Source organism: Erinaceus europaeus, chromosome 11 (genome assembly GCF_950295315.1).
Source record: "Erinaceus europaeus chromosome 11, mEriEur2.1, whole genome shotgun sequence".
Taxonomy (NCBI): Eukaryota; Metazoa; Chordata; class Mammalia; order Eulipotyphla; family Erinaceidae; genus Erinaceus; species Erinaceus europaeus.
Window position 1 is genome coordinate 48,128,414 of NC_080172.1, and position 21,580 is coordinate 48,149,993.

Here is a 21,580-nt window from a genome sequence, read left to right on the forward strand (position 1 = left end):
CGGCCACTAAGTTTTTTTTGCCTCCAGGGTTGTTTCTGAGGCTTGGTGCCCGCACTACAAATCCACTGCTCCTGGAGGCCATTTTTTCCCCATTTTGTTGCCCTTGTTAGTGTTATTGTTGCCATTGATATTGTTGGATAGGACAGAAAGATGTGGAGAGAGCAGGGGAAGATGGGGAGAGAAAGATAAGACACCTGCAGACCTGCTTCATTGCTTGTGAGGAGACCCCTGCAGGTGGGGAGCGGGGGCTCCAACTGGGATATTTCCGTGGGTCCTTGTACTTTGCGCCACATGTGCTTAACCCACTGCGCTACCACCTGAACTCCGCCACTAAGTATTTTATGTTTTATAGTTCATGTGCCTCCATCACACATACTCAGCTCCACTTCTTCTTCTAGCATTTGCCCTTCTTCCGTAGCCAGTCAACAGCGTCAGGTTGAGCCTGATGTCTGCTTGTTGCTGGCTTTGAAAGTGACTGGGATCCATGTGGATTCAGTCGGCTTGGAAAGATCGTCAGTTTCCCCAATAAATGGGTACTCACGGGATGCACCACGAGAAGGTCGATCCAATGCATCCCCTCAGCTCCACTGTTACCACATGAATGAAGCTGTAGATGATAAAAAGAATGTGTGTGACTATCCTGGGGACCAGGCAGTGGCACACCTAGTTGAGAGTACCATGTTACAATGCTTAAGGTTCTTGGTTCAAGTCACTGGTCCCCATCTGCAGAGGGGAAGCTTCACACGTGTGGAGCACTACTTCATGTATCTCTCTCTTTCTCTCTTCCCTTCCCCTTAATTTCTTTCTGTCTCTTTTCAGCAAATAAATATATTTTAAAAATCACCATAACGAGAACCGGCATGAGGATCCCAGTTCAAACCCCCAGCGGTGCTTCACAGGCAGTGAAGCAGGTCTGCAGGTGTCTGTCTTTCTCTCCCCCTGTCTCCCTCCTCTCTCCATTTCTCTCTGTCCTATCCCAACAACAACAACATCTATAACAACAACAACAGTAACTACAACAACAATTAAAAGGGCAACAAAAGGGAAAATAAAGAAAGAAAGAAATCACCTTTAAAAGTATGTATGACTCCCAATAGAACTTTAATTAAAAAATTTTGTTAATGTCTCCTTTTTAAAAAATATTTATTTATTTATTCCCTTTTGTTGCCCTTGTTGTTTTATTGTTGTAGTTGTTGTTGATCTCGTTGTTGTTGGATAGGACAGAGAGAAATGGAGAGAGGAGGAGAAGACGAAGGGGAGAGAAAGATAGACACCTGCAGTCCTGTTTCACCACTTGTGAAGCGATTCCCCTGCAGGTGGGGAGCCAGGGGCTCGAACCGGGATCCTTACACTGGTCCTTGTGCTTAGCACCACCTGCGCTTAACCCGCTGTGCTACCGCCCGACTCCCAATGTCTCCTTTTTAAAATAATAATTAAAAAAAGGCGGTGGGCTAGATTTAGCCACGGTTGTGGTTTCCCAGCTCCTCCTTTGTGAGATATAAAAACATCAGTGTCCCGTTTTATTTCAGTAGTGGCCGAAGCTGAAGAGAAGCAATGATTTTGCCTTATGTTACGGGGAAATAGAAGAACTTAAAGTTACGAGGCTCTGAACTGGAATCCTGACTCCGAAGTTGGCTGGATAATCTGATGGATTAGCCTCTCTGCTCCTTGTCTTGTGTTCATGTGTCCTTCACAGAGTCCTCTGGAGTAGAAGGACAGAGATTTACAAAAACACTGTAAACTGAAATTCTGAGCACACTGTGCTGGTTCTCAGACATTGCTTGTTGCTCAGCTTCTTCATGTACTAAACATTAAATATTTAAAGGTAGAACAAATTAGAATGTTTGAAGCGGAATGTGCTATAAACATGAAGACAGAGCTATACAACATCTCTCTCTTCCTAAGCTGACAGAATGACTTTGAAATGGGAGTAAAAGCTGCTTTTAAAAGAAGAGGGTATAAATGTGTCCTGGAGCTCAGCTTCCCCAGAGACCCACCCTACTAGGGAAAGAGAGAGGCAGACTGGGAGTATGGACCGACCAGTCAACGCCCATGTTCAGCGAGGAAGCAATTACAGAAGCCAGACCTTCTATCTTCTGCAACCCACAATGACTCTGGGTCCATGCTCCCAGAGGGACAGAGAATGGGAAAGCTATCGGGGGAGGGGGTGGGATATGGAGATTGGGCGGTGGGAATTGTGTGGGGTTGTACCCCTCCTACCCTATGGTTTTGTTAATTAATCCTTTCTTAAATTAAAAAAAAAAAGGGTTTAATAACCAACATTAAAAAAAAAAAAAAAGAAGAGGGTATAAACACACACTTTTCTGAAACAGTTGTCTGGAGAGAAACTGGTGTTCAGTGAAGGTGTGGAATTGGAGTTGAGCTGTGCTATTGTTGGTGGGCACTGAGGGAGGGAGTAGGGAAGAGAGGGAGAGGAGAACAGGAGCTGGATGTCAGAGGCCTGAACAGCTTCCATTATGAGGAGGGGGCGCAGTGAAGGCCTGCCAGAGTGTGCTTTCAGTGGGGTGGAAGAAACGCTGGTCAGGAGGGGGGGGCTGAGGGGAAACAAAGTATTGTTTTTTTTCATTATTAATTATTATTATTATTTTGCCTCCAGGGTTATTGCTGGGGCTTGGTGCCTGCATTATGAATCCACTGCTCCTGTGGCAGGTTTTTTTTTTTTTAATTATTTGGATAGGACAGAGATAAAGTAAGAGGGAAGGAGAAAATAGGGAGAGAGATAGACACCTGCAGACCTGTTTAATTACTTGTGAAGTGGCCTGCCCTGCAGGTGGGGATCTGGGGGCTCAAACCAGGATTCCTCGTGCTTCATACTATGTGCACTTAACGGGATGTGCCACCACCCAGCCCCCTTTTTATTAATTTTGCATTGCCTCCAGAGTTACTGCTGTGGCTCATTGCCTTCAATATGAATCTCCCAGCAGTTTTTCTTTTTCTTTTTCTTTTTGGTAAGAGACAGCAATGGAGAGGGTAGGAAGAGATAGGGAGAGAGACAACTGCAGCACTGATTCACTGTTTCCCCCTTGCAGGTGGGGAATGGGGCCTTGAACCTGGGTCCTTAAGCATTGTAACATGTGCTTGTGTAACGGGCCATCACCTGACCCCTAAAGCATTGGCTCTTTCTAGAAGTTGGGCAGAAAAGAGCAGGATTACTAATGTCAATGCAAGGAGTGCCTGTGTGTTTGGGGACAGAGGCACCCAAGCCAGCATGCGACTGGAACCTTCTTGGGAGACAGATGGGGACTAGCCTGGGAGGGGAAGATTCCAGTACTGCCGGGTCCCAGCATCACACATGCCAGAGTATTGCTTTGGTCCCCCCTTCTCATTTATCAGTGAGAGAGAGAGAGAGAAAGAGAGAGAGAGAGAGAGAGAGAGAGAGAGAGAGAGAAACACTTCCTCCTGGGAGCCTGAACTGATTACCTCCTTTCTGTGGTTCTGAGTGAGACTATGTCCTCCCATCTGCACTCCTCCTGGTAGTGTCTCACCCTTGGGTGGTGGCTATCCCAGGGTGCAGAACCTGGTTTGAGTGCCACCAGCTGTGCTTACTAAGAGTCTCCTTCAGGGCATTCACCTGACTAGATGGGCCTCCTGGTGGGGGCGGAGGATCCAGCCCTTGGGGATGGGTGTAAGTGGTATCCCCATCTCTTCCTTGAACCCTGGCCCTGCAGGAGGAAATCCTGAGCCTGCTGAAGGACTTTAACCCACTTCACGTACACCGAGTTCAGAATGGCTGCAAGTGGTAAGGCTGGGGCTGCCTCCATCTCCCCAGAGGCACTTCCTTTCCTCTTCCAGGCCCCTTGTGCTGAAGCGGTGACTGCAGCCCCCTCACCTCACCCATGTCCACAGACACACACCAGGCTCTGTCTGGGTGGCCCCGGTCTGCTAAGTGAGCTTGGGTGTGGCTGCATAGAAACCTGGAGTGGCTTGGCTTGTGTCCTTGTTCTGGGTTGCCCCTGCAGATTGTAGCCAGATTGTCCATCCTCTCTGTGTTCAGGCTTTGAATTTGGGGATGGGACAAGTTACATGGCAAGACTCAGCACTTGTCCACGTGCCCGGGGCAGTCTCTCCTGATGCCCAGCTCATGCTCAGAGCCCAATGTGGCTTGGGTTGAATTCTGGAAACATTCCTTCTGGCCATCACACTGATGTTCAGGCAGCACAGAGTAATCCCCCAGCTCCCTGCTCTGCTTTTCCCAGGGACTCTGAGTTGCACTCCCTCTCTCCCTCCCCTGCAGCTTTGCCTTTGTGGACCTGGGCTCCATGCAGAACGTGGCACTCGCCATCCAGCAGCTGAATGGAAAGCTCTTCCACAAACGGAAGCTATATGTGAACACCAAGAGCTTCTCTAGGAGGATCCCGGAGGGTGCCCTGAAGCCCCAGGAGCTAGCGGTAGGCATCCAGCATGGGCTGCTCTGCTTTCTCTCTGTGGAGCTCAGCTGAGAGGATGGGCATGATGACTCATTTGAGGTTTTTTTTTTTTTTGCCTCCAGGGTTATTGCAGGGGCTTGGTGCCTGCACTTCGAATCCACTGCTCCTGGAGGCCATTTTTCCCATTTTTGTTGCCCTTGTTGTTGTTGCTATTATTATTGTTGTCGGATAGGACAAAGAGAATTCGAGAGAGAAGGGGAAGACGGGGAGAGAAAGATAGACACTTGTAGACCTGCTTCCCTGCTTGTGAAGTAACCCCACTGCAGGTGGGGGCCAGGAGCTTGAACTGAGATCCTTCTGCTGGTCCTTGTGCTTCATGCCACGTGCACCTAACCTGCTGCGCTACCACCCGGCCCATAGACTTTTTTAAGATTTAATTTATTAACATGAGAGAACCAGAGCATCACTGTGGTACATTCAAGGCCTGGGATTGAACTCAGGACCTCAGGCTTGAGAGTCCAATGCCTTATCCACTGTGCCTCCTCCCAGGTTTTTCATTCAAAGCTTTCCATCCTGGGGTACTTATTGTAAGTGGAGTTGTTTGTTATCAGCACAGCCTAGTTCTGGCTGTTAGTGACAGGCGATGGACTTGAGAGCACAGTCCAGTCCTTTTGGAGTCTGAAGGGCAGGGATGGGGATGATGGTGGAGTGGTGCAGAGAGGAGCTGCTTTGTGGACGGAGGGAAGACCTGTCACTGAGACCTGGGCATCTCTCTAGGACAATTGGGCCATTCTCAGCAGGGAGCACTGAGCTGAGAGCCTGATCACCAGGGCCAGACTTGGCTACATAGATGAGGAAATTGGAACCACTTTGGCCAACAGAAGTCAACCCTTTTTTTCTTCTTCTTCCCCTACAGAAGAATTGTGAAAGTAGGGAGCCCAGGGCTGGCCTGGGCTGTCTGTAATGTCTCCAAGGGTTCCAGACAAGAAGGAGAGCAGAGGACAGACCCCTGCATTATGAGCTCTTGCTCTCAGGAGCCCTCATTAGAATTTCCTACCTGTACTTTTTTCTTGTTATCACCAGGGCTTCACTGCTCCAGGCTGACTTTTTAAAAGAGACAAGAGACAGAGGGAAAGGGTGAAAGAGGCCACAGCACCAAAGCTTCCTCCAGTGCAGTGGGGGCTGGGCTTGAACCTGTGTCACTTGTATGATAATGCAAGCACCCTCCCAGGTGAGCTAGTCTGCCAGCCCTCTGCTTGTGCTTTATGGGATGAAGCTATGACACATGGCCTTAGGTGCAGAGGAGGCTGTAAGAGACAACTGGTGAGCTAGACATGCTGTTGTTCATTGAGAGGCTCTGTGAGCAGAGAAGGGGGATGGAATAATGGTAGGTTCTTTAAAAGGTCAGAGCAGGGCCAGCTGGTTGGGGTGGGGTGACCAGAAGACCATTAAAAGCCTTGACAGTTCCAGACTATTTTTCTTCTTTCTCCCTTCTTTCTCTAAACCCTAGCTCTTTTTATTTTTTATTTATCTACTTATTTATTTTGCTTCCAGGATTATCGCTGGGGCTTGGTGCCAGCACTACAAATACACTGCTCCTGGTGGCCTTTTTTTTTTTTTTTTTTAATTTTATTGGCTAGGACAGAGAAATTAAGAGAGGAAAGGAGGGAGATAGATAGACACCTGTAGACCTGCTTTGCCACTTGTGAAATGTTCCCCTGCAGGTCATAAGCTGGAGGCTCAAACCATGTTCCTTGTACAAAGTTCTATGTTCACTTAACTGGGTGTGCCACTGTCTGGAGCCCTAGTTATTTATTTTACTAGCACACATCTCAGTTCTGGCTAATGATGGTGCAGAGAATTGAATCTGGAACCTAGAAACCTCAGGCTTATATGAAAGTCTTTTGTATGACCCCTATGTTGTTCCCCACCCACCCCCAAACACTTACTTAGTTGTCAGGAGGTGGCATAGTGGATAAAACACTGGACTCACCCAGCATAACATGTTCCAGAGAGATATTCAGGTTCCCTACCACAACAGATGAATAATCTGTCAGAGTCCAGTGGTGGCATGCCTGGTTAAGTGCGTATGTTACCATGTGCAAGGACCTGGGTTCAAGCTTCCAGTCACCACCTCCAGGGAGAAAGTTAAGTAGTGATCAAGCTGGGCTGCAGGTGTCTTTTTCTCAGTCTCTTTATCCTCCTTCCTTCTCAATTTTCCTCTTTCCTATCAAATAATAAATAATTTAAAAAATGAAACAATTTTTCAGAGTAAGGAGAGAAGAGAGGGAGGGGGGAGAGATAGAGAGAGAAGAGGACCCCTCCAATACACTCAGCTCTCATCATTGAATTGGGAGTCCAAAGCATCCAAGTCCTGTACTCTCTCAGTCAAGCTATTTTCTTTGTGCTCTGCACCCTGGCTTGTCAGATGACATGGCCTACCAGCCACATGGGTGACAGTCACTTATCATTCTCTCTGTCATGCCCTCTTTTCCACAGACATTTTCAGCTTTGGGTCCACTCATCTCTCCTTGAACACATGTGGTGACCATGCAGATGAGACTTCTGCATCTGACCATGTGTGTCTTACATCCTCAAGTCTTCAGTGATCCACTGTGTCTACCAGATCACAGTTCCTCAACCACCTGGCTACATCTGGTCTTTGTCATTGCTAGTAAGAGGACAGCTCTGTAATACCCGCTTCTGCAGCCCACAGCGCCCCTGCCCTTTCTCTGCAGTCCTCTTATTTTATTTTATTTATTTTTTTTAAAAGGGAAAATAAATATAAAAAGATTTTAAAAGAAAGTCTTTTGCAGAACCACTATGCTACCTCTTCAGCACTGTTCTACACTGTTCCACATAAAATCCTGACAATTCAGCTTGAGGACCCACATTCCTAGTCCTCATTCACCATAGCTACCACCACCCCGCACTGAGGGAGGTCCCCCTCTTTCTTCCCAGCAGGCTTCAGTGTCCCCACTCTTTCCTGCACTGGTACCATCCTACCATCACCAAAGAACCTGGAGATCCTATGACTGTCCTCCTAGTCCACTTCATTCTCCTCCCCCCCCCACTCCTGTAATATTCACCCACGTTTAGTCTGCATTGCTCTCCTGGTCCTGGTTGTTGGTCTGCTTCTAAATTCTGCTTCTAAGACCCCTTCTGTTGCATTGCTTGACGCTGTGGTCTATTTACATAATCATTGTTTTGAGACCCGCACTGTTTTTTTTTTTAATAATTTATTTCTTTATTGGGGAATTAATGTTTTACATTCAACAGTAAATACAATAGTTTGTACATGCATAACATTCCCCAGATTCCCATTTAACAATACAGCCCCACTATGTCATTTATCATCTTTCATGGACCTGTATTCTCCCCACCCACCCACCCACCCCAGAGTCTTTTACTTTGGTGTAATACTCCAATTTCATTTCAGGTTCGACTTGTGTTTTCTTTTCTAATCTTGTTTTTCAACTTCGGGCTGAGAGTGAGATCATCCCATATTCATCCTTCTGTTTCTGACTTATTTCACTCAACATGATTTTTTCAAGGTCCATCCAAGATTGGCTGAAAACGGAGAAGTCACCATTTTTTACAGCTGAGTAGTATTCCATTGTGTATATATACCACAACTTGCTCAGCCACTCATCTGTTGTTGGACACCTGGGTTGCTTCCAGGTTTTGGCTATTACAAATTGTGCTGCCAAGAACATATGTGTACACAGATCTTTTTGGATGGATGTGTTGGGTTCCTTAGGATATATCCCCAGGAGAGGAATTGCAGGGTCATAGGGTAGGTCCATTTCTAGCCTTCTGAGAGTTCTCCAGACTGTTCTCCACAGAGGTTGGACCAATTTACATTCCCACCAGCAGTGCAGGAGGGTTCCTTTGACCCCACACCCTTTCCAGCATTTGCTGCTGTTACCTTTTCTGATGTATGACATTCTCACAGGAGTGAAGTGATATCTCATTGTTGTCTTTATTTGCATTTCTCTGATAATCAGAGACTTGGAGCATTTTTTTCATGTGTTTCTTGGCCTTTTGGATCTCTTCTGTGGTGAATATTCTGTCCAAGTCCACCCCCCATTTTTGGATGGGGTTATTTGTTGTCTTGTTGTTGAGTCTGGCAAGCTCTTTATATATGTTGGTTATTAAACTCATGTCTGATGTATGGCATGTAAAGATCTTCTCCCATTCTGTGAGGGGTCTTTTGGTTTGGGTAGTGGTTTCTTTTGCTGTGAAGAAGCTTTTTAATTTGATGTAGTCCCATAGGTTTATACTTGCCTTAGTCTTCCTTGTAATTGGATTCGTTTCATTGAAAATGTCTTTAAAATTTATGCGGAAAAAAGTTCTGCCAATATTTTCCTCTAAGTATCTGATAGTTTCTGGTCTAACATCAAAGTCCTTGATCCACTTTGAATTTACTTTTGTATTTGGTGAAATACAGTGATTCAGTTTCATTCTTCTGCATATTTCAACCCATTGTTTCCAACACCATTTGTTGAAGAGACTCTGCTTTCCCCATGTAATAGTCTGGGCCCCTTTGTCAAAGATTAGATGTCCATAGGTATGGGGCCTCATTTCTGGGCTCTCAATTCTATTCCACTGGTCAGTGTGTCTGTTCATGTTCCAGTACCAAGCAGTTTTGATGACAATGGCCCTATAATACAGTTTGAAATCTGGGAGTGTGATGCCTCCGGTTCTGTTCTTTTTTCTCAAGATTGTTTTGGCAATTCTAGGTCTTTTCTGGTCCCAGATAAACATTTGTAGCATTTTTTCTATTCTCCTAAAGAATGTGCTTGGGATCTTGATGGGGATAGCATTAAATTTGTAGATGGCTCTGGGTAATATATTCATTTTGATGATGTTAATTCTACCAACCCATGAACATGGAATATCTTTCCACTTCTTTGTGTCTTTTTCAATTTCTTTGAGTAGTGACTCATAATTTTCAGTATACAAGTCTTTCACTTCTTTGGTTAGGTTTACTCCTAGATATTTTATTGTTTTTGTTGCTATAGAAAAAGGAACTGATTTCTGGATTTCAATTTATTCTAACTTAGTGTTTGCATAGAGGAATGCCACTGACTTCTGAATGTTAATTTTATAGCCTGACACCTTACTGTATTGCCTGATGATTTCCAAAAGCTTCTTGCTGGATTCCTTAGGTTTTTCTATGTATACTATCATGTTATCTACAAATAGGGAGAGTTTGACTTCTTCTCTTCCAATCTGTATGCCTTGAATTCCTTGCTCCTGCCTGATTGCTATGGCAAGAACTTCCAACACTATGTTGAATAATAATGGTGATAGTGGGCAGCCCTGTCTAGTACCTGATCTGAGTGGAAATGCTTCCAGTTTTTCACCACTGAGTATGATGTTGGCTGTAGGTTTGCTATATATAGACTCCACTATCTTCAGGAATTTTCCATCTATTCCCACTTTTTGTAGTGTTTTGATCATAAAGGGATGTTGTATTTTGTCAAAGGCTTTCTCTGCATCTATTGATATGACCATGTGGTTTTTGGTCTTGCTTTTGTTGATGTGGTGGATCACATTGATTGACTTACGTATATTAAACCAACCTTGCATGCCTGGGATAAACCCCACTTGGTCATGATGAACAATCTTTTTGATATACTGCTGTATCCGGTTGACTAGAATTTTGTTCAATATTTTCACATCTATGTTCATCAGAGATATTGGTCTGTAGTTTTCTTTTTTGGTTGTGTCCATGTCTGCTTTTGGTATCAGGGTGATGTTGGCTTTATAGAAGCTGGCAGGGAGTATTCCAGTGTCTTCAATCTTCTGGAAGACTTTTAAAAGTAGAGGAATTAGTTCTTCTTTGAAGGTTTTGTAGAATTCATTTGTAAAACCATCTGGTCCAGGACTTTTATTTTTGGGAAGATTTTTGATAACTGTTTCAATTTCATTAGCTGTGATGGGCCTGTTCATGTTATCTACTTCCTCTTTACTTAGTTTTGGAAGTTGGTAGGTATCTAGGAAATCATTCATTTCTTCCAGGTTCTCTAGCTTGGTGGCATATAGTTGTTCATAGAAGCCTCGCATGATATGTTGAATTTCTGTAACGTCTGTTGTGATATCTCCTCTTTCATTTACTATCCGATTTATTTGGGTCTTCTCCCTTTTTTGTTTTGTGAGTCTGGCTAAAGGTTTGTCAATTTTCTTTACTCTTTCGAAGAACCAACATTTACTTTCATTGATCTTTTGTATGGTTTTCCTATTCTCAATGTTATTTATTTCTGCCCTAACTTTAGTGATTTCTGTCCTTCTGGTTGCTTTAGGATTCCTTTGTTGTTCTTCTTCTAGGTCTTTAAGATGTGCAATCAGGCTGTTTATTTGTGCCTTTTCTTGTTTCCTAATGTGTGCTTGTATAGCTATGAACTTCCCTCTTAGGACTGCTTTAGCTGTGTCCCAAATATTTTGATAGCTTGTGTCTTCATTTTCATTGAACTCTCGAAACATTTTGATTTCTTCCTTGATTTCCTCTTTGACCCAGAAGTTGTTAAGAAGTGTACTGTTGAGCTTCCACATTTTGGCACTGTTACTAATCCTTTGTTGATTGTTAAGTGTTAGTTTAATTCCACTGTGGTCTGAGAAGATGCTTGGGATGATTTCAGTGCTCTTGAATTGGCTGATGCTGTCTTTGTGGCCTAACATATGGTCTATCCTTGAGAATGATCCATGTGGATTTGAATAAAATGTGTATTCCAGTTTCTTGGGATGAATGACTCTGAAAATGTCCAATAGTTCTAGTTTATCTATCTCTTCATTTAGCTCCCTTATATCTTTACTGATTTTCTTCCTGGATGATCTGTCAAGTTGAGATAGTGGGGTGTTGAAGTCCCCTACTATGATTGTGTTACTGTTAATATATTGCTGTAGCTCTTTCAGTAGAAGTTTGATGTATTTAGATGGCTTCTCATTGGGTGCATAGATATTAATAATTGTTAAGTCCTCTTGATTGACTGATCCTCTGAGCATTAAGTAGTGTCCCTTCCTATCTTTTTAAATCTTATCTATTTTAAAGTCTATCATGTCAGATATGAGAATAGCTGTTCCTGCCCTTTTTTGTGGGCCATTGGCTTGTATGATAGTTTTCCATCCTTTCACTTTAAGTCTGTGTTTGTCTTGTTGAGTTAGGTGAGTTTCCTGTAGACAACATATTGTTGGGTTGTATTTTCTGATCCATCTTCCTACTCTGTGTCTTTTAATAGGTGAATTCAGGCCATTGACATTTATTGATATCAAAGATTGAAGATATTTTAACGCCATTCTTGAGTTTTAGAGTGTTTTGATATATGTCCTATTTGTGGTGGTCTGGTTGTTTATAGGAGACCTTTCAGAACTTCTTTCAGGGCAGGCTTGGTGATGGTTGCTTCCTTCAACTGTTGCTTGTCTGAGAAGGTTTTGATGCTTCCATCTAGTCTGAATGACAGTCTAGCAGGATATAGTATTCCTGGCTGAAAGCCTTTCTCATTGAGCACTCGATAGATATCTTGCCATTCTCTTCTGGCCTGTAGTGTTTGTATGGAGAAGTCTGCTGCTAATCTTATGGGTTTTCCTTTGTAGGTGACTCTTTGTTTTTCTCTTGCAGCCTTGAGGATCCTTTCTTTATCCTTATTCCTTTCCATTCTAAGTATGACATGTCTTGGTGTCTTTAGGTCTGGGTTAATTCTGTTTGGGACCCTCTGGGCTTCTTGAATCTTTATGTCTTTGATGTTGTCTAGACTAGAGAAATTTTCAGCTATTATGGCCTGAAGAATGCTTTCTTCCTCTCCTTCTCTTTCTTCCTGTGGTAAGCCAATAATGCGTATATTGTTTCTTTTGAAGTCATCCCATAGGACTCTGTTGTTGTTTTCAGCATCTCTTAATCTCTTTTTGAGATCTCTTACTTCTTTTTTAGTTGTCTCTAATTCATCCTCAATCTTGCTAATTCTGTCTTCAGCCTCATAGATTCTATTCTCTCTGCCCTCTACTGTTTTCTGGAGTTCATCTATTTTGTTGCCCTGCTCTGATACTGTTTTAGCTTGTTCAGCTAGTTGCATTCTTAGCTCAGCGATTTCAGCTTTCAGCTCTCTAATAACCATGAGATAATTAGAATTTTCTTCCATATTCTCATTTGTTGTTCCTGCATTTCTGATTACAATTTTTTCAAATTCTTTACTCACTCCTGTTATTATTTCCTTAGCTAATGTTTGGATGTTGAACTCGTTGTTTTGTACTTCACCCTCTGGAGGACGTTTAGCTGGACTCTTGTCCTGGTTCGAGTCTCCAATATTTTTTCTTGTTGTTTTAACCATTTTATATATTATGTTATGAGTTCCCTTTATCAGTACTTTTCAAATTATTGATCACTATTGCCTGGATTGACTTGTGTCTAAGTAATTTAATTAAAGGGTTTACCGTGGTGGAAGTTAACAGTTTTTTCAATCCCTGAGTTGGAGCTCAGTGGTGTAAAAGCCTCTTTTTTTTTTCTTCCCTGTAGGCTATGGGAGCCTGAGGGCTTTTAAACTGTCAATAGGCTTCTTAGCTTTATCACTGACTCCTGACCAAGAGATAAAGCAGGGTGTGACAGAGATAATCCAGTGGTTATGCAAAGAGACTTTCACAGCCCCTCAGCTATGCCACCGAGGTATAGGTCTTCTCCTGAGTTTCCCGGTTAGATCTCTGTCCCCTGGTGTCCCTCCCTGTTGCTGCTCCAGATTCTGAGGGTAGTAGCAATGGAGACTCAGAGTTGCACTTGGTGAGTCTCTGTGGAGTCCTTTCCTCCCTTCAGCTGTCCCCTTGTTGTGGAGCAGACTGGAGGTGGTGTCTCCACTGATAAACTGTTGAACTGTTAGCAGTCACTTAATCTCTCCTTAGGCCCCTCTCTCCTCTCTGTCACCAGCCACGCGTGTTTGTACTCATGGGTGATTTACTGGGTTCCTGTGGTCATTCTAGTCCTGTCTTGTTTCGGTCCGGGTGGTCTCCTTTGGTATTCCTAGTTGATCCGGGAGAGGAGAGGAGAAGAGAGGAGAGGAGAGGAGAGAAAGCGATCTGCTGCTCGTCTAAATAGTGAGGTTTTCAGTTTCTACTTGGTGCCTGTCTCACTTCTCTGTTGAACTCTCCCCTCTTTTTGCCCATTTTGTCTTCTCTCCTAGGTTCTGTATTTTGTTTTTATTTTATCTCCAAAGCACTACTCAGCTCTGGCTTATGGTGGTGCTTGGTATTGAACCTGGGAACTCAGAGCCTCAGGTATGAAAGTTGTTATGGGGAACGCATCAGAGACTACTCAAGCCCCAGTTTAGCCAAATTGAGAGTCTTTACTAGCCAGCCCGCAGCTGCACCCCCCAGCAAACTGCTGTTCAGTGTGCAGCCCCTGACTTCACTGTAGCACAAGCTTTTATAGGCAAAAGCCACATCCATGTTTGTGAAAAATAGAATAGAGGAATAGGAAGTAAGCAAAGCAACATAATTACAAAAGCCAGAGATTGCCTTTAATTGCAGAACAGAAAACAACAATCATTTTCTGTGGGCCAGGTGGTAGCATACCTGGTTAAGCACTCAAATTACTGTGCATAAGGACCCAGTCCCTGCCTGCAGGGGGGAAGCTGCACAAATCGTGAAGCAGGGCTGCAGGTGTCTGTCTCTCTTTCTCTCTCTCTCTCCCTCCCCTCTCAATTTCTCCCTGTCTCTATCCAATAATCAACAAATAAAGTAAAAATAATTTAAAAAATCATTTTCTGCTACTTTTATTATCTACATTTATAGTTCCAGTGCTATTGGTCTTTCTCTCTTTTTTACTTACTTATTAATGATAAAGAGAAGAGAAAAGAGAACCAGACCTTCACTGTAGCACATGTGATGCCAGGGATTGAACTCAGGACCTCATACTTGAGAGACCGACACCTTTTATACCTCCCAGCTCACTAAATGCTACCTGTTGGTAAGTGCTTTGTGCTAAGCTAAAATAAATGAATTTTAAAGAAAGAATGGAGAGAGAACAGTGTATTACAGTTTGAAACTGGAAAAAAATGTATTTGTTAATGAGAGAACCAGAGCCTCTCTCTGTACATGTGATTCCTGAGATCAAACTTGGGCCCTCAGGCTTGAGTCCAACATTTCATAGACAGCAGCTCCAAGGGTGGGGGGGGGACGGGGTGAGGGGGCCACAGCATCTCTTTCAAAAGTTGTGTTTGTTTCATTGCCACCAGAGTTGTCACTGGGGCCTGGGGCCTGCAGCTTGTGGCTTGCGGCCTGCAGCCTTCAGCCTGTACTGTGAATTTGCTGTTCCTGGTGGCCACGCTCCTTTTTTTTTTTTTAATAGGACAGAGAGAAATTTAAAGGGTAATAGTGGATAGAGAGGGAGAGAGGCAGAGACACCTGCAGATTCGCTTCACTGCTTGTGAAATGTCCCCCCTGCAGGTGGGGACTGGTAGCACAAACCCAGGTCCTTAGGCGTGGTAATTGTGCACTCAACTAGGCACGTCACTGCCCAGCCCCGCCCCCCCAAGTTTCAGGCTTCTTTGCAACTCTGGTAATTTTGCATTGTATGTCGGATCCTGTGGGTGTTGTGTTGTAGAGACTTGATGTGACATTCTCTAAATAGTGTTGGCTATTTTTTCCTAAGAAAAATGAAATTACCAGCCACTGGAGATTTTAGTCAAGTTGGTTTTCTTGGTGAAGATGGGTAGGCTTTGGTCTGAGCTATAGTTACGGGTGAGATCATTTTTCCCAAAGCTGAACTTCTTAAGTAAGGTGATAGTCTCAGGGTATCTCCCAGAGACTGTCCATTCTGTCTTCCAACCCGGAAGCACCCCCTCTCCCAGCTCTGTACCCTTCATCTCCTCCCCCTCCTTCCTCCAGCCACCGTGAGCTTTTCATTCTTGTAGGCAGCTGAGAGGGGAGCCCCTACTCCTCTGTTCCCTGTCCTAGACATGTGGGACAGGTACCTCAGCACCTGCACATGTGTCTGCTCTCTGCTTCCCTTTTCTGTAGCTTGGGAAGATGGCCCTTGGACAGAGGTCAGAGTGACTGTGTCATCCACCTTTCCTTTCCTTTCCCCAGGAACACTGCCTTCTGCTCTCGGCTTCACTAACTTGTGTAGAGATAGTTGGCTCATATATTTTGTCTAGTGGAGAGTTGTTTAGAGCTGGGAAAACAAATTCCATCATGTTGAATGTAGATACTAGAGAGTGTTGTGGAGCTCACCCTACTGGGGCAGGAGGGGCAGCTAAGGCATCCTAGGAACATTCCTGATAATTTGACACTGAAAATAAGTAGCCAAGGGGCCAGGTAGTGGTGCATCTGGTTAAGTGCTCATGTACCCAGGTTACAGTGCACGAGGACCCAGGTTTAAACAAACCCCTAGTCCCCACCTGCAGGAGGAAAGCTTCACAAGTGGTGAAGCAGTGCTGCAGGTGTTTCTCTGTCTTTCTCCCTCTCAGTTTCTTTCTGTCTCTATCAAATAATAAATAAATAAATAAATAAATTAAAATTAAAAAATTAAATATCCAAAAGGGCTGCAAGTTAGCTTACTTGGATGATTATGCCTGTTTTGTTATGAGTATGATCCAGGTCGGAACCTGGGCCCCACTGCATTGTAGGAAACTTCCATGCTGTTTCTCCCCACCCCCACCTACAGAATTACTGCTGGGCCTTGGTGCCAGCACTACAAATCCACCCCTCTGGGTGGCCATTTTTTCCATTCTAATTTTTATTAGGGCAGAGAAAGTTGAGAGGGGAGGCAGGAGATAGAGAGAAAAACACCTGCAGACCTGCTTCACCACTGGTGAAGTATCTTCCCTGCAGGTAGGGATTGGAGACCTGAACCTGGGTTCTTGAGCTCATTAATATGTGTGCTTAACTGGGTATGCCACTGCCTGTCCCCCATCCCCTGTGCTGCTTCTCTCTCTCTCTCTCACTCTCTCACTCACTTTCCCCCTCTTCCCTCTCCCTCTTTCTCCTTTGCTGTCTGGGGGTGCGAAGGGAGCTTAGGTCAGCAAAGCCCCAGAGGCAATAAAAAAAAAACACCAGACAAACAAAAGGAAAAGTCCTAAGTTTATCTTAGTAATGAAAAGGATCACAGTTATAGATCCAGCAGATTAAAATAAAACAACAGAGTAATACATTTAAAATTCAGATGAAATGGACACCTGCCTTTCTTTTTTTGAGTCAGGGCCTCAATATATGAATTCACTCTTCTGAACTTCTATTCCTGGAATAAAACAAAGAGGCATCACAGCTTTGAAGCTTCCTCTGGTACTATACACACAGCACCTCCCATATGGTGCTTGGGCCATGTGTCTAGCGAAGCATGTGCCCTACCTGGTGAGCTGTCTCTCCAGCCTCAGTTTTTTGTTTTTTGGCCTCCAGAGTTATTGCTGGGGCTTGTTGCCTACACTATGAATCCACTGCTCCTGACAGCCATTTTTTCAATTTTTTTTGGATAGGACAGAGAGAAATTGAGGTGGGAAGGGGATAGAGAGAGGGAAAATGACAGAGTCACCTGCTGACCTGCTTCACCACTTGTGAAGCAACACCCCTGCAAGTGGGGAGGCAGGGACTTGAACCAGAATCTTCACGCAGATCCTTATACTTCGTACTATGTGTGCTTAACCCAGTGCACTGCTGCCCCCCACTTTTTTTTTTTAAAGATCTTTGTATGTGGTCCTGGGAGGTGGTTTGAACCCTGGCATCACATATGCCAAAATAATGCTCTGGGGGAGCCGGGCTGTAGCGCAGCGGGTTAAGCGCAGGTGGCGCAAAGCACAAGGACCGGCATAAAGATCCCGGTTCGAACCCCGGCTCCCCACCTGCAGGGGAGTCGCTTCACAGGCGGTGAAGCAGGTCTGCAGGTGTCTATCTTTCTCTCCTCCTCTCTGTCTTCCCCTCCTCTCTCCATTTCTCTCTGTCCTATCCAACAATGACAACAACAACAATAATAACTACAACAATAAAACAACAAGGGCAACAAAAGAGAATAAATAAAATATTAAAAAAGAAGAAATAAGAAAATAATGCTCTGGGTCTTTCTCCCCTAAATAGATAGTTCTTTAAAAGATTGATTTTACTTCTGTGAAAGTGAGAGCTCTGGCAAGTGTGGTACCAGGGATCAATCCTAGGTCCCTAGGTGTGTAAGTCCTGTGTTCTTGCACTAGATCCCCAGAGCCACTATATTTCAAGTATATCATTTAATCTGGTCATTTATTTATCTATTGTCACCCGAGGCTTTATCACTGGGGCGCAGTGCTGCCACTATGAATTCACCACTCCCAGTGGCCATTTTTTCCTTTTTTTCTTCTTTCTATTTTATTTGATAGGACAGAGATTTGAGAAGTGTCATGAAGTGTCCCCTCTGCAGGTGGGGGAACAGGACTTAAATCTGGATCCTTGTACATGGTAATGTGTGCACTCAACTGGATGTGCCACTGCCCAACCCCAAAATTTTGTCTTTTTGCTTTTAACAGGAAATTTATTTTTATATGAGAGCACAGAGTACCACTAGGTTCTGGCATATGTGGTCTTGGAGATAAGCCTAGTGTTTCAAACCATGCAAACCCTGTACTCTGCCATGGAGCTGTATCAACTTGATACTAAAATAAGAGGGACACTCCATGGTTCATTTCATGAAACCAGTAAGACCTTCATCTCAAAGCAGATAGGCTAATGTAATAAAGAACCACTGTTTTTTTTTTTGTTTTTTTTTTTAATGATTGATAGAGGGAGACTGGAAGATTGTTCCACTCAGTTGATCATGAAGCTTACCATGCATGAGTTCCTGGGTTTGAGTTCTAGCATCACACAAGAATACTATGAATGTTGGGCAACTACTATGGTGTCTTTTTTCTCTCTAAATAACAACTCAGAAAATAACAAATAAACCTGAAAACAAAAAAAGCCTGAGAGCTCATTTAGTGGTATCCCATGCATGCACAAGACTGACTTATTCCCTAGCACCACATGGGAAAAAAAGAAAAAAAAAGTGACAGACTAATAACCTTAAAAAAAACCTGTTTGGATAGGGCCGGGTGGTGGTGCACCTGGTTAAGTGTACTTGTTACAACAAACAAACAAACAAACAAAACTGGTAGAATTTTCCAGTGTAAATTTAATTTCTTTACTAATTATGGAACTATTTAAATGATATCTTTCATATTTGATTAGTTGTGACAGTTTATATTTTTTTGAGGAAGTGACATTTTATCTCAGTTGTGAGTTTAATGTTTGGCATTTATGGTTTTACTTGTGTATAGTTTTTAGTATCCCCTTACATTTTTTATGTCTGGGGTCTGTAGTGATGTCTCATTCTCATTCCTTGTATTGGAATCTGTCTTTTTCAGTCTTACTGGGTGTTTAATTTTGTTGATCCCTTCAAAGAGCCAGCTTTGTTTTGTTAATTTTCTGTTGTTCTGGGTTCAGTTTCATTGATTTCTACTTTTACATTCTTATGCCAGTCCTTGTGCTTCGTGTCATGAGTGTTTAACCCACTGCACTACTGCTCAGCCCCTCTGCTCTTACATTCTTTGTTCTGTTTCCTTTGGACTCAGTTTGCTTTTTTCTCCTTAAGGTCAAAACTCAGGCAATCTTATTTCCTGATACAGTCTTTTATTCATTTTTAAGTATTTATTTATTTATTTTGTTTAGTTGTTATCTCTGGCTTTTTTTTTTTTTTGCCTCCAGGGTTCTTGCTGGGGTGAATCCACTGCTCCTGAAGCCTATTCTCCCCATTTTGTTGCCCTCTGGCTTTTGATGGTACAGAGATTGAACATGGGGTCTCAGGGTCTCAGGCATGAAAGTCTTTTGGATAACCACTATGCTATCTCTCCACCCATCCGGATACAGTCTTTTAACACTTCTAAAATTTCTTTTGTGGGATTGGGTGATAGTGCAGTGGGTTAAGAGCACATGGCGTGAAGCACAAGGACAAGCGTAAGGACCCTGGTTCAAGCCCCTGGCTCCCCACCTGCTGGGGGTCACTTCACAAGCAGTGAAGCAGGTCTGCAGGTGTCCCCTCTGTCTTCCCTCCTCTCTCGATTTCCCTCTGTCCTATTCAACAACAACAGCAACATCAGTGACAACAATAATGACAAGAACAAAGGCAGCAAAATGGGAAAAAACGGCCTACAGGAGCAGTAGGCACCAAGCCCCAGCAATAACCCTGGAGGCAAAAATATATATATTTTGGCATTGTTTTTTTTTAATATATTTTTATTTTATTTATTTTTTCCCTTTTGTTGCCCTTGTTGTTTTTTATTGTTGTAGTTATTATTGTTGTTGTTGTTGTTGTTGGATAGGACAGAGAGAAATGGAGAGAAGGAGGGGAAGACAGAGAGGAGGAGAGAAAGATAGACACCTGCAGACCTGCTTCACCGCCTGTGAAGTGACTCCCCTGCAGGTGGGGAGCCGGGGTTTGAACCGGGATCCTTATGCTGGTCTTTGTGCTTTGCGCCACCTGCGCTTAGCCCGCTGTACTACAGCCCGACTCCCCTTTGGCATTGTTTTAACCATAACCTCAGGTCTGCAGGTGTCTCTCTTTCTCTTCCCCTCTCTGTCTTCCCCTACTCTCTCCATTTCTCTCTATCATATCCAACAACAATAGTAACTACAACAATAAAAGGAAACAAAGGCAACAAAAGGAAATAAATAAATATAAAAAAATTAAAAAAAAAGAAATGTGCTATTTAGCTTCTTAATATTTGGAGATTTTCACATATTTTCTGCCACTGATTTCTGATTTAATTCTATTGTTATATATAATTCTATTGTCATAAACACATTTCATATAACTTGAATTATGTTACGTTTATTACAACTTATTTCATGATTCAGGCCTATCTTGGTAGATGTTCTGCAGGCACTTGACCATGTGTGTTCTGTTTTGGATGAATCAACCTATAATATTGATTAGATTCTACTGGTTGTTAGTGTAGCTGAATTTTCCATATCCTTGTTCATCTCTTTTTTAGTTGGTATATCAATTGTCAAGAAAGGGATTTTTAAATTTCTGGTTATAACTGTGGATTTATGTGTTTTTTTTTATTGCCACCAGGACTATCTCTGGGGCTTGCTCCTAGTGGCTGTCTCCCCCCTCCCAACACACACACTTTTTTCTTTCTATTTTATTTGACAGGACAGAGAAATTGAGAGGGGTGATGAGAGAAAGAGGGAGAGAGAAAGATAGACACCTGCAGACCTGTGAAGTGCCCCCCTACAAGTTGGGAGCAGGAACTGGAAACTAATCCTTGCGTATGGTCATATGTGCGCTTAACGAGATGTGCCACTGCCTAGCCCCCCGATTTATGTATTTCTTTCCATTCTATTACTTTTGCGTTGTAGGTTTTATGACTGTTATTTACTGCATACACATTTAGGATCATTATATATACATATATATATTTAAATTATTTATCCCCTTTTGTTGCTTTTGTTGTTTTATTATTGTAGTTATTATTGTTATTGTTGTCATCGTTGTTGGATAGGACAGAGAGAAATGGAGAAAGGAGGGGAAGACAGAGAGGGGGAGAGAAAGACAGACACCTGCAGACCTGCTTCACCACTTGTGAAATGACCCCCCTGCAGGTGGGGAGCCAGGGGCTCAAACTGGGTTCCTTACGGTGGTTCTTGCGCTTTGTGCCACGTGCACTTAACCCGCTGCGCTACCGCCATTATATATATTTTTAATGCCAGAGAGACAGGACACACTGAGGCTTTAATGCAGGGAGCACTATTTATTATGCCAGCAAACTCAACCAGAAGAGTGTCCACAAGTTTGGGCCCCTGAGCACAATGGCACTTGCCCTTTTATACAATTGCCAACTTTCTCATAGTAACTCATAGCAACAAACTCAACAGGTTATTTTTTCTTTTGTGTACACAGAGAGTTCATCTTGTTTGGGTTATCAGCAGACTCTTGGGCAGAAGTAGCAGATTCTAAGGCCACCAACCAAGGCCACTTTGATTACAGCAGTAGAAAGTCTTGTTTATGCTGATAGAAGTGAGAAGATTACTGCCAATTGCATTGTCTTTAAGAAGTTAACCCTTGGGAGTCGGGCGGTAGTACAGCGGGTTAAGCACACCTTAGAGCAAAGCGCAAGGACCGGCGTAAGGATTCCAGTTTGAGCCCCTGGTTCCCCACCTGTAGGGGAGTCGCTTCACAAGTGGTGAAGCAGGTCTGCAGGTGTCTG

At 43.5% G+C, this 21,580-nt stretch overlaps 2 protein-coding genes across 2 annotated transcripts in view; both read left to right on the top strand.

Moving 5' to 3' along the window:
* The window catches only part of IL6R (interleukin 6 receptor), a 271,403-nt gene that overhangs the window by 122,315 nt on the left and 127,508 nt on the right, over positions 1–21,580 (top strand). The gene's annotated exons all lie outside the window — the stretch shown is intronic.
* Positions 1–21,580, top strand: part of TDRD10 (tudor domain containing 10) — a 49,056-nt gene that overhangs the window by 16,854 nt on the left and 10,622 nt on the right. The window contains exons 5-6 of the mRNA XM_060201459.1: positions 3,690–3,760; positions 4,256–4,409. Coding sequence (XP_060057442.1) covers positions 3,690–3,760; positions 4,256–4,409 — 225 coding nt within the window. The remainder of the gene's footprint in view (positions 1–3,689; positions 3,761–4,255; positions 4,410–21,580) is intronic.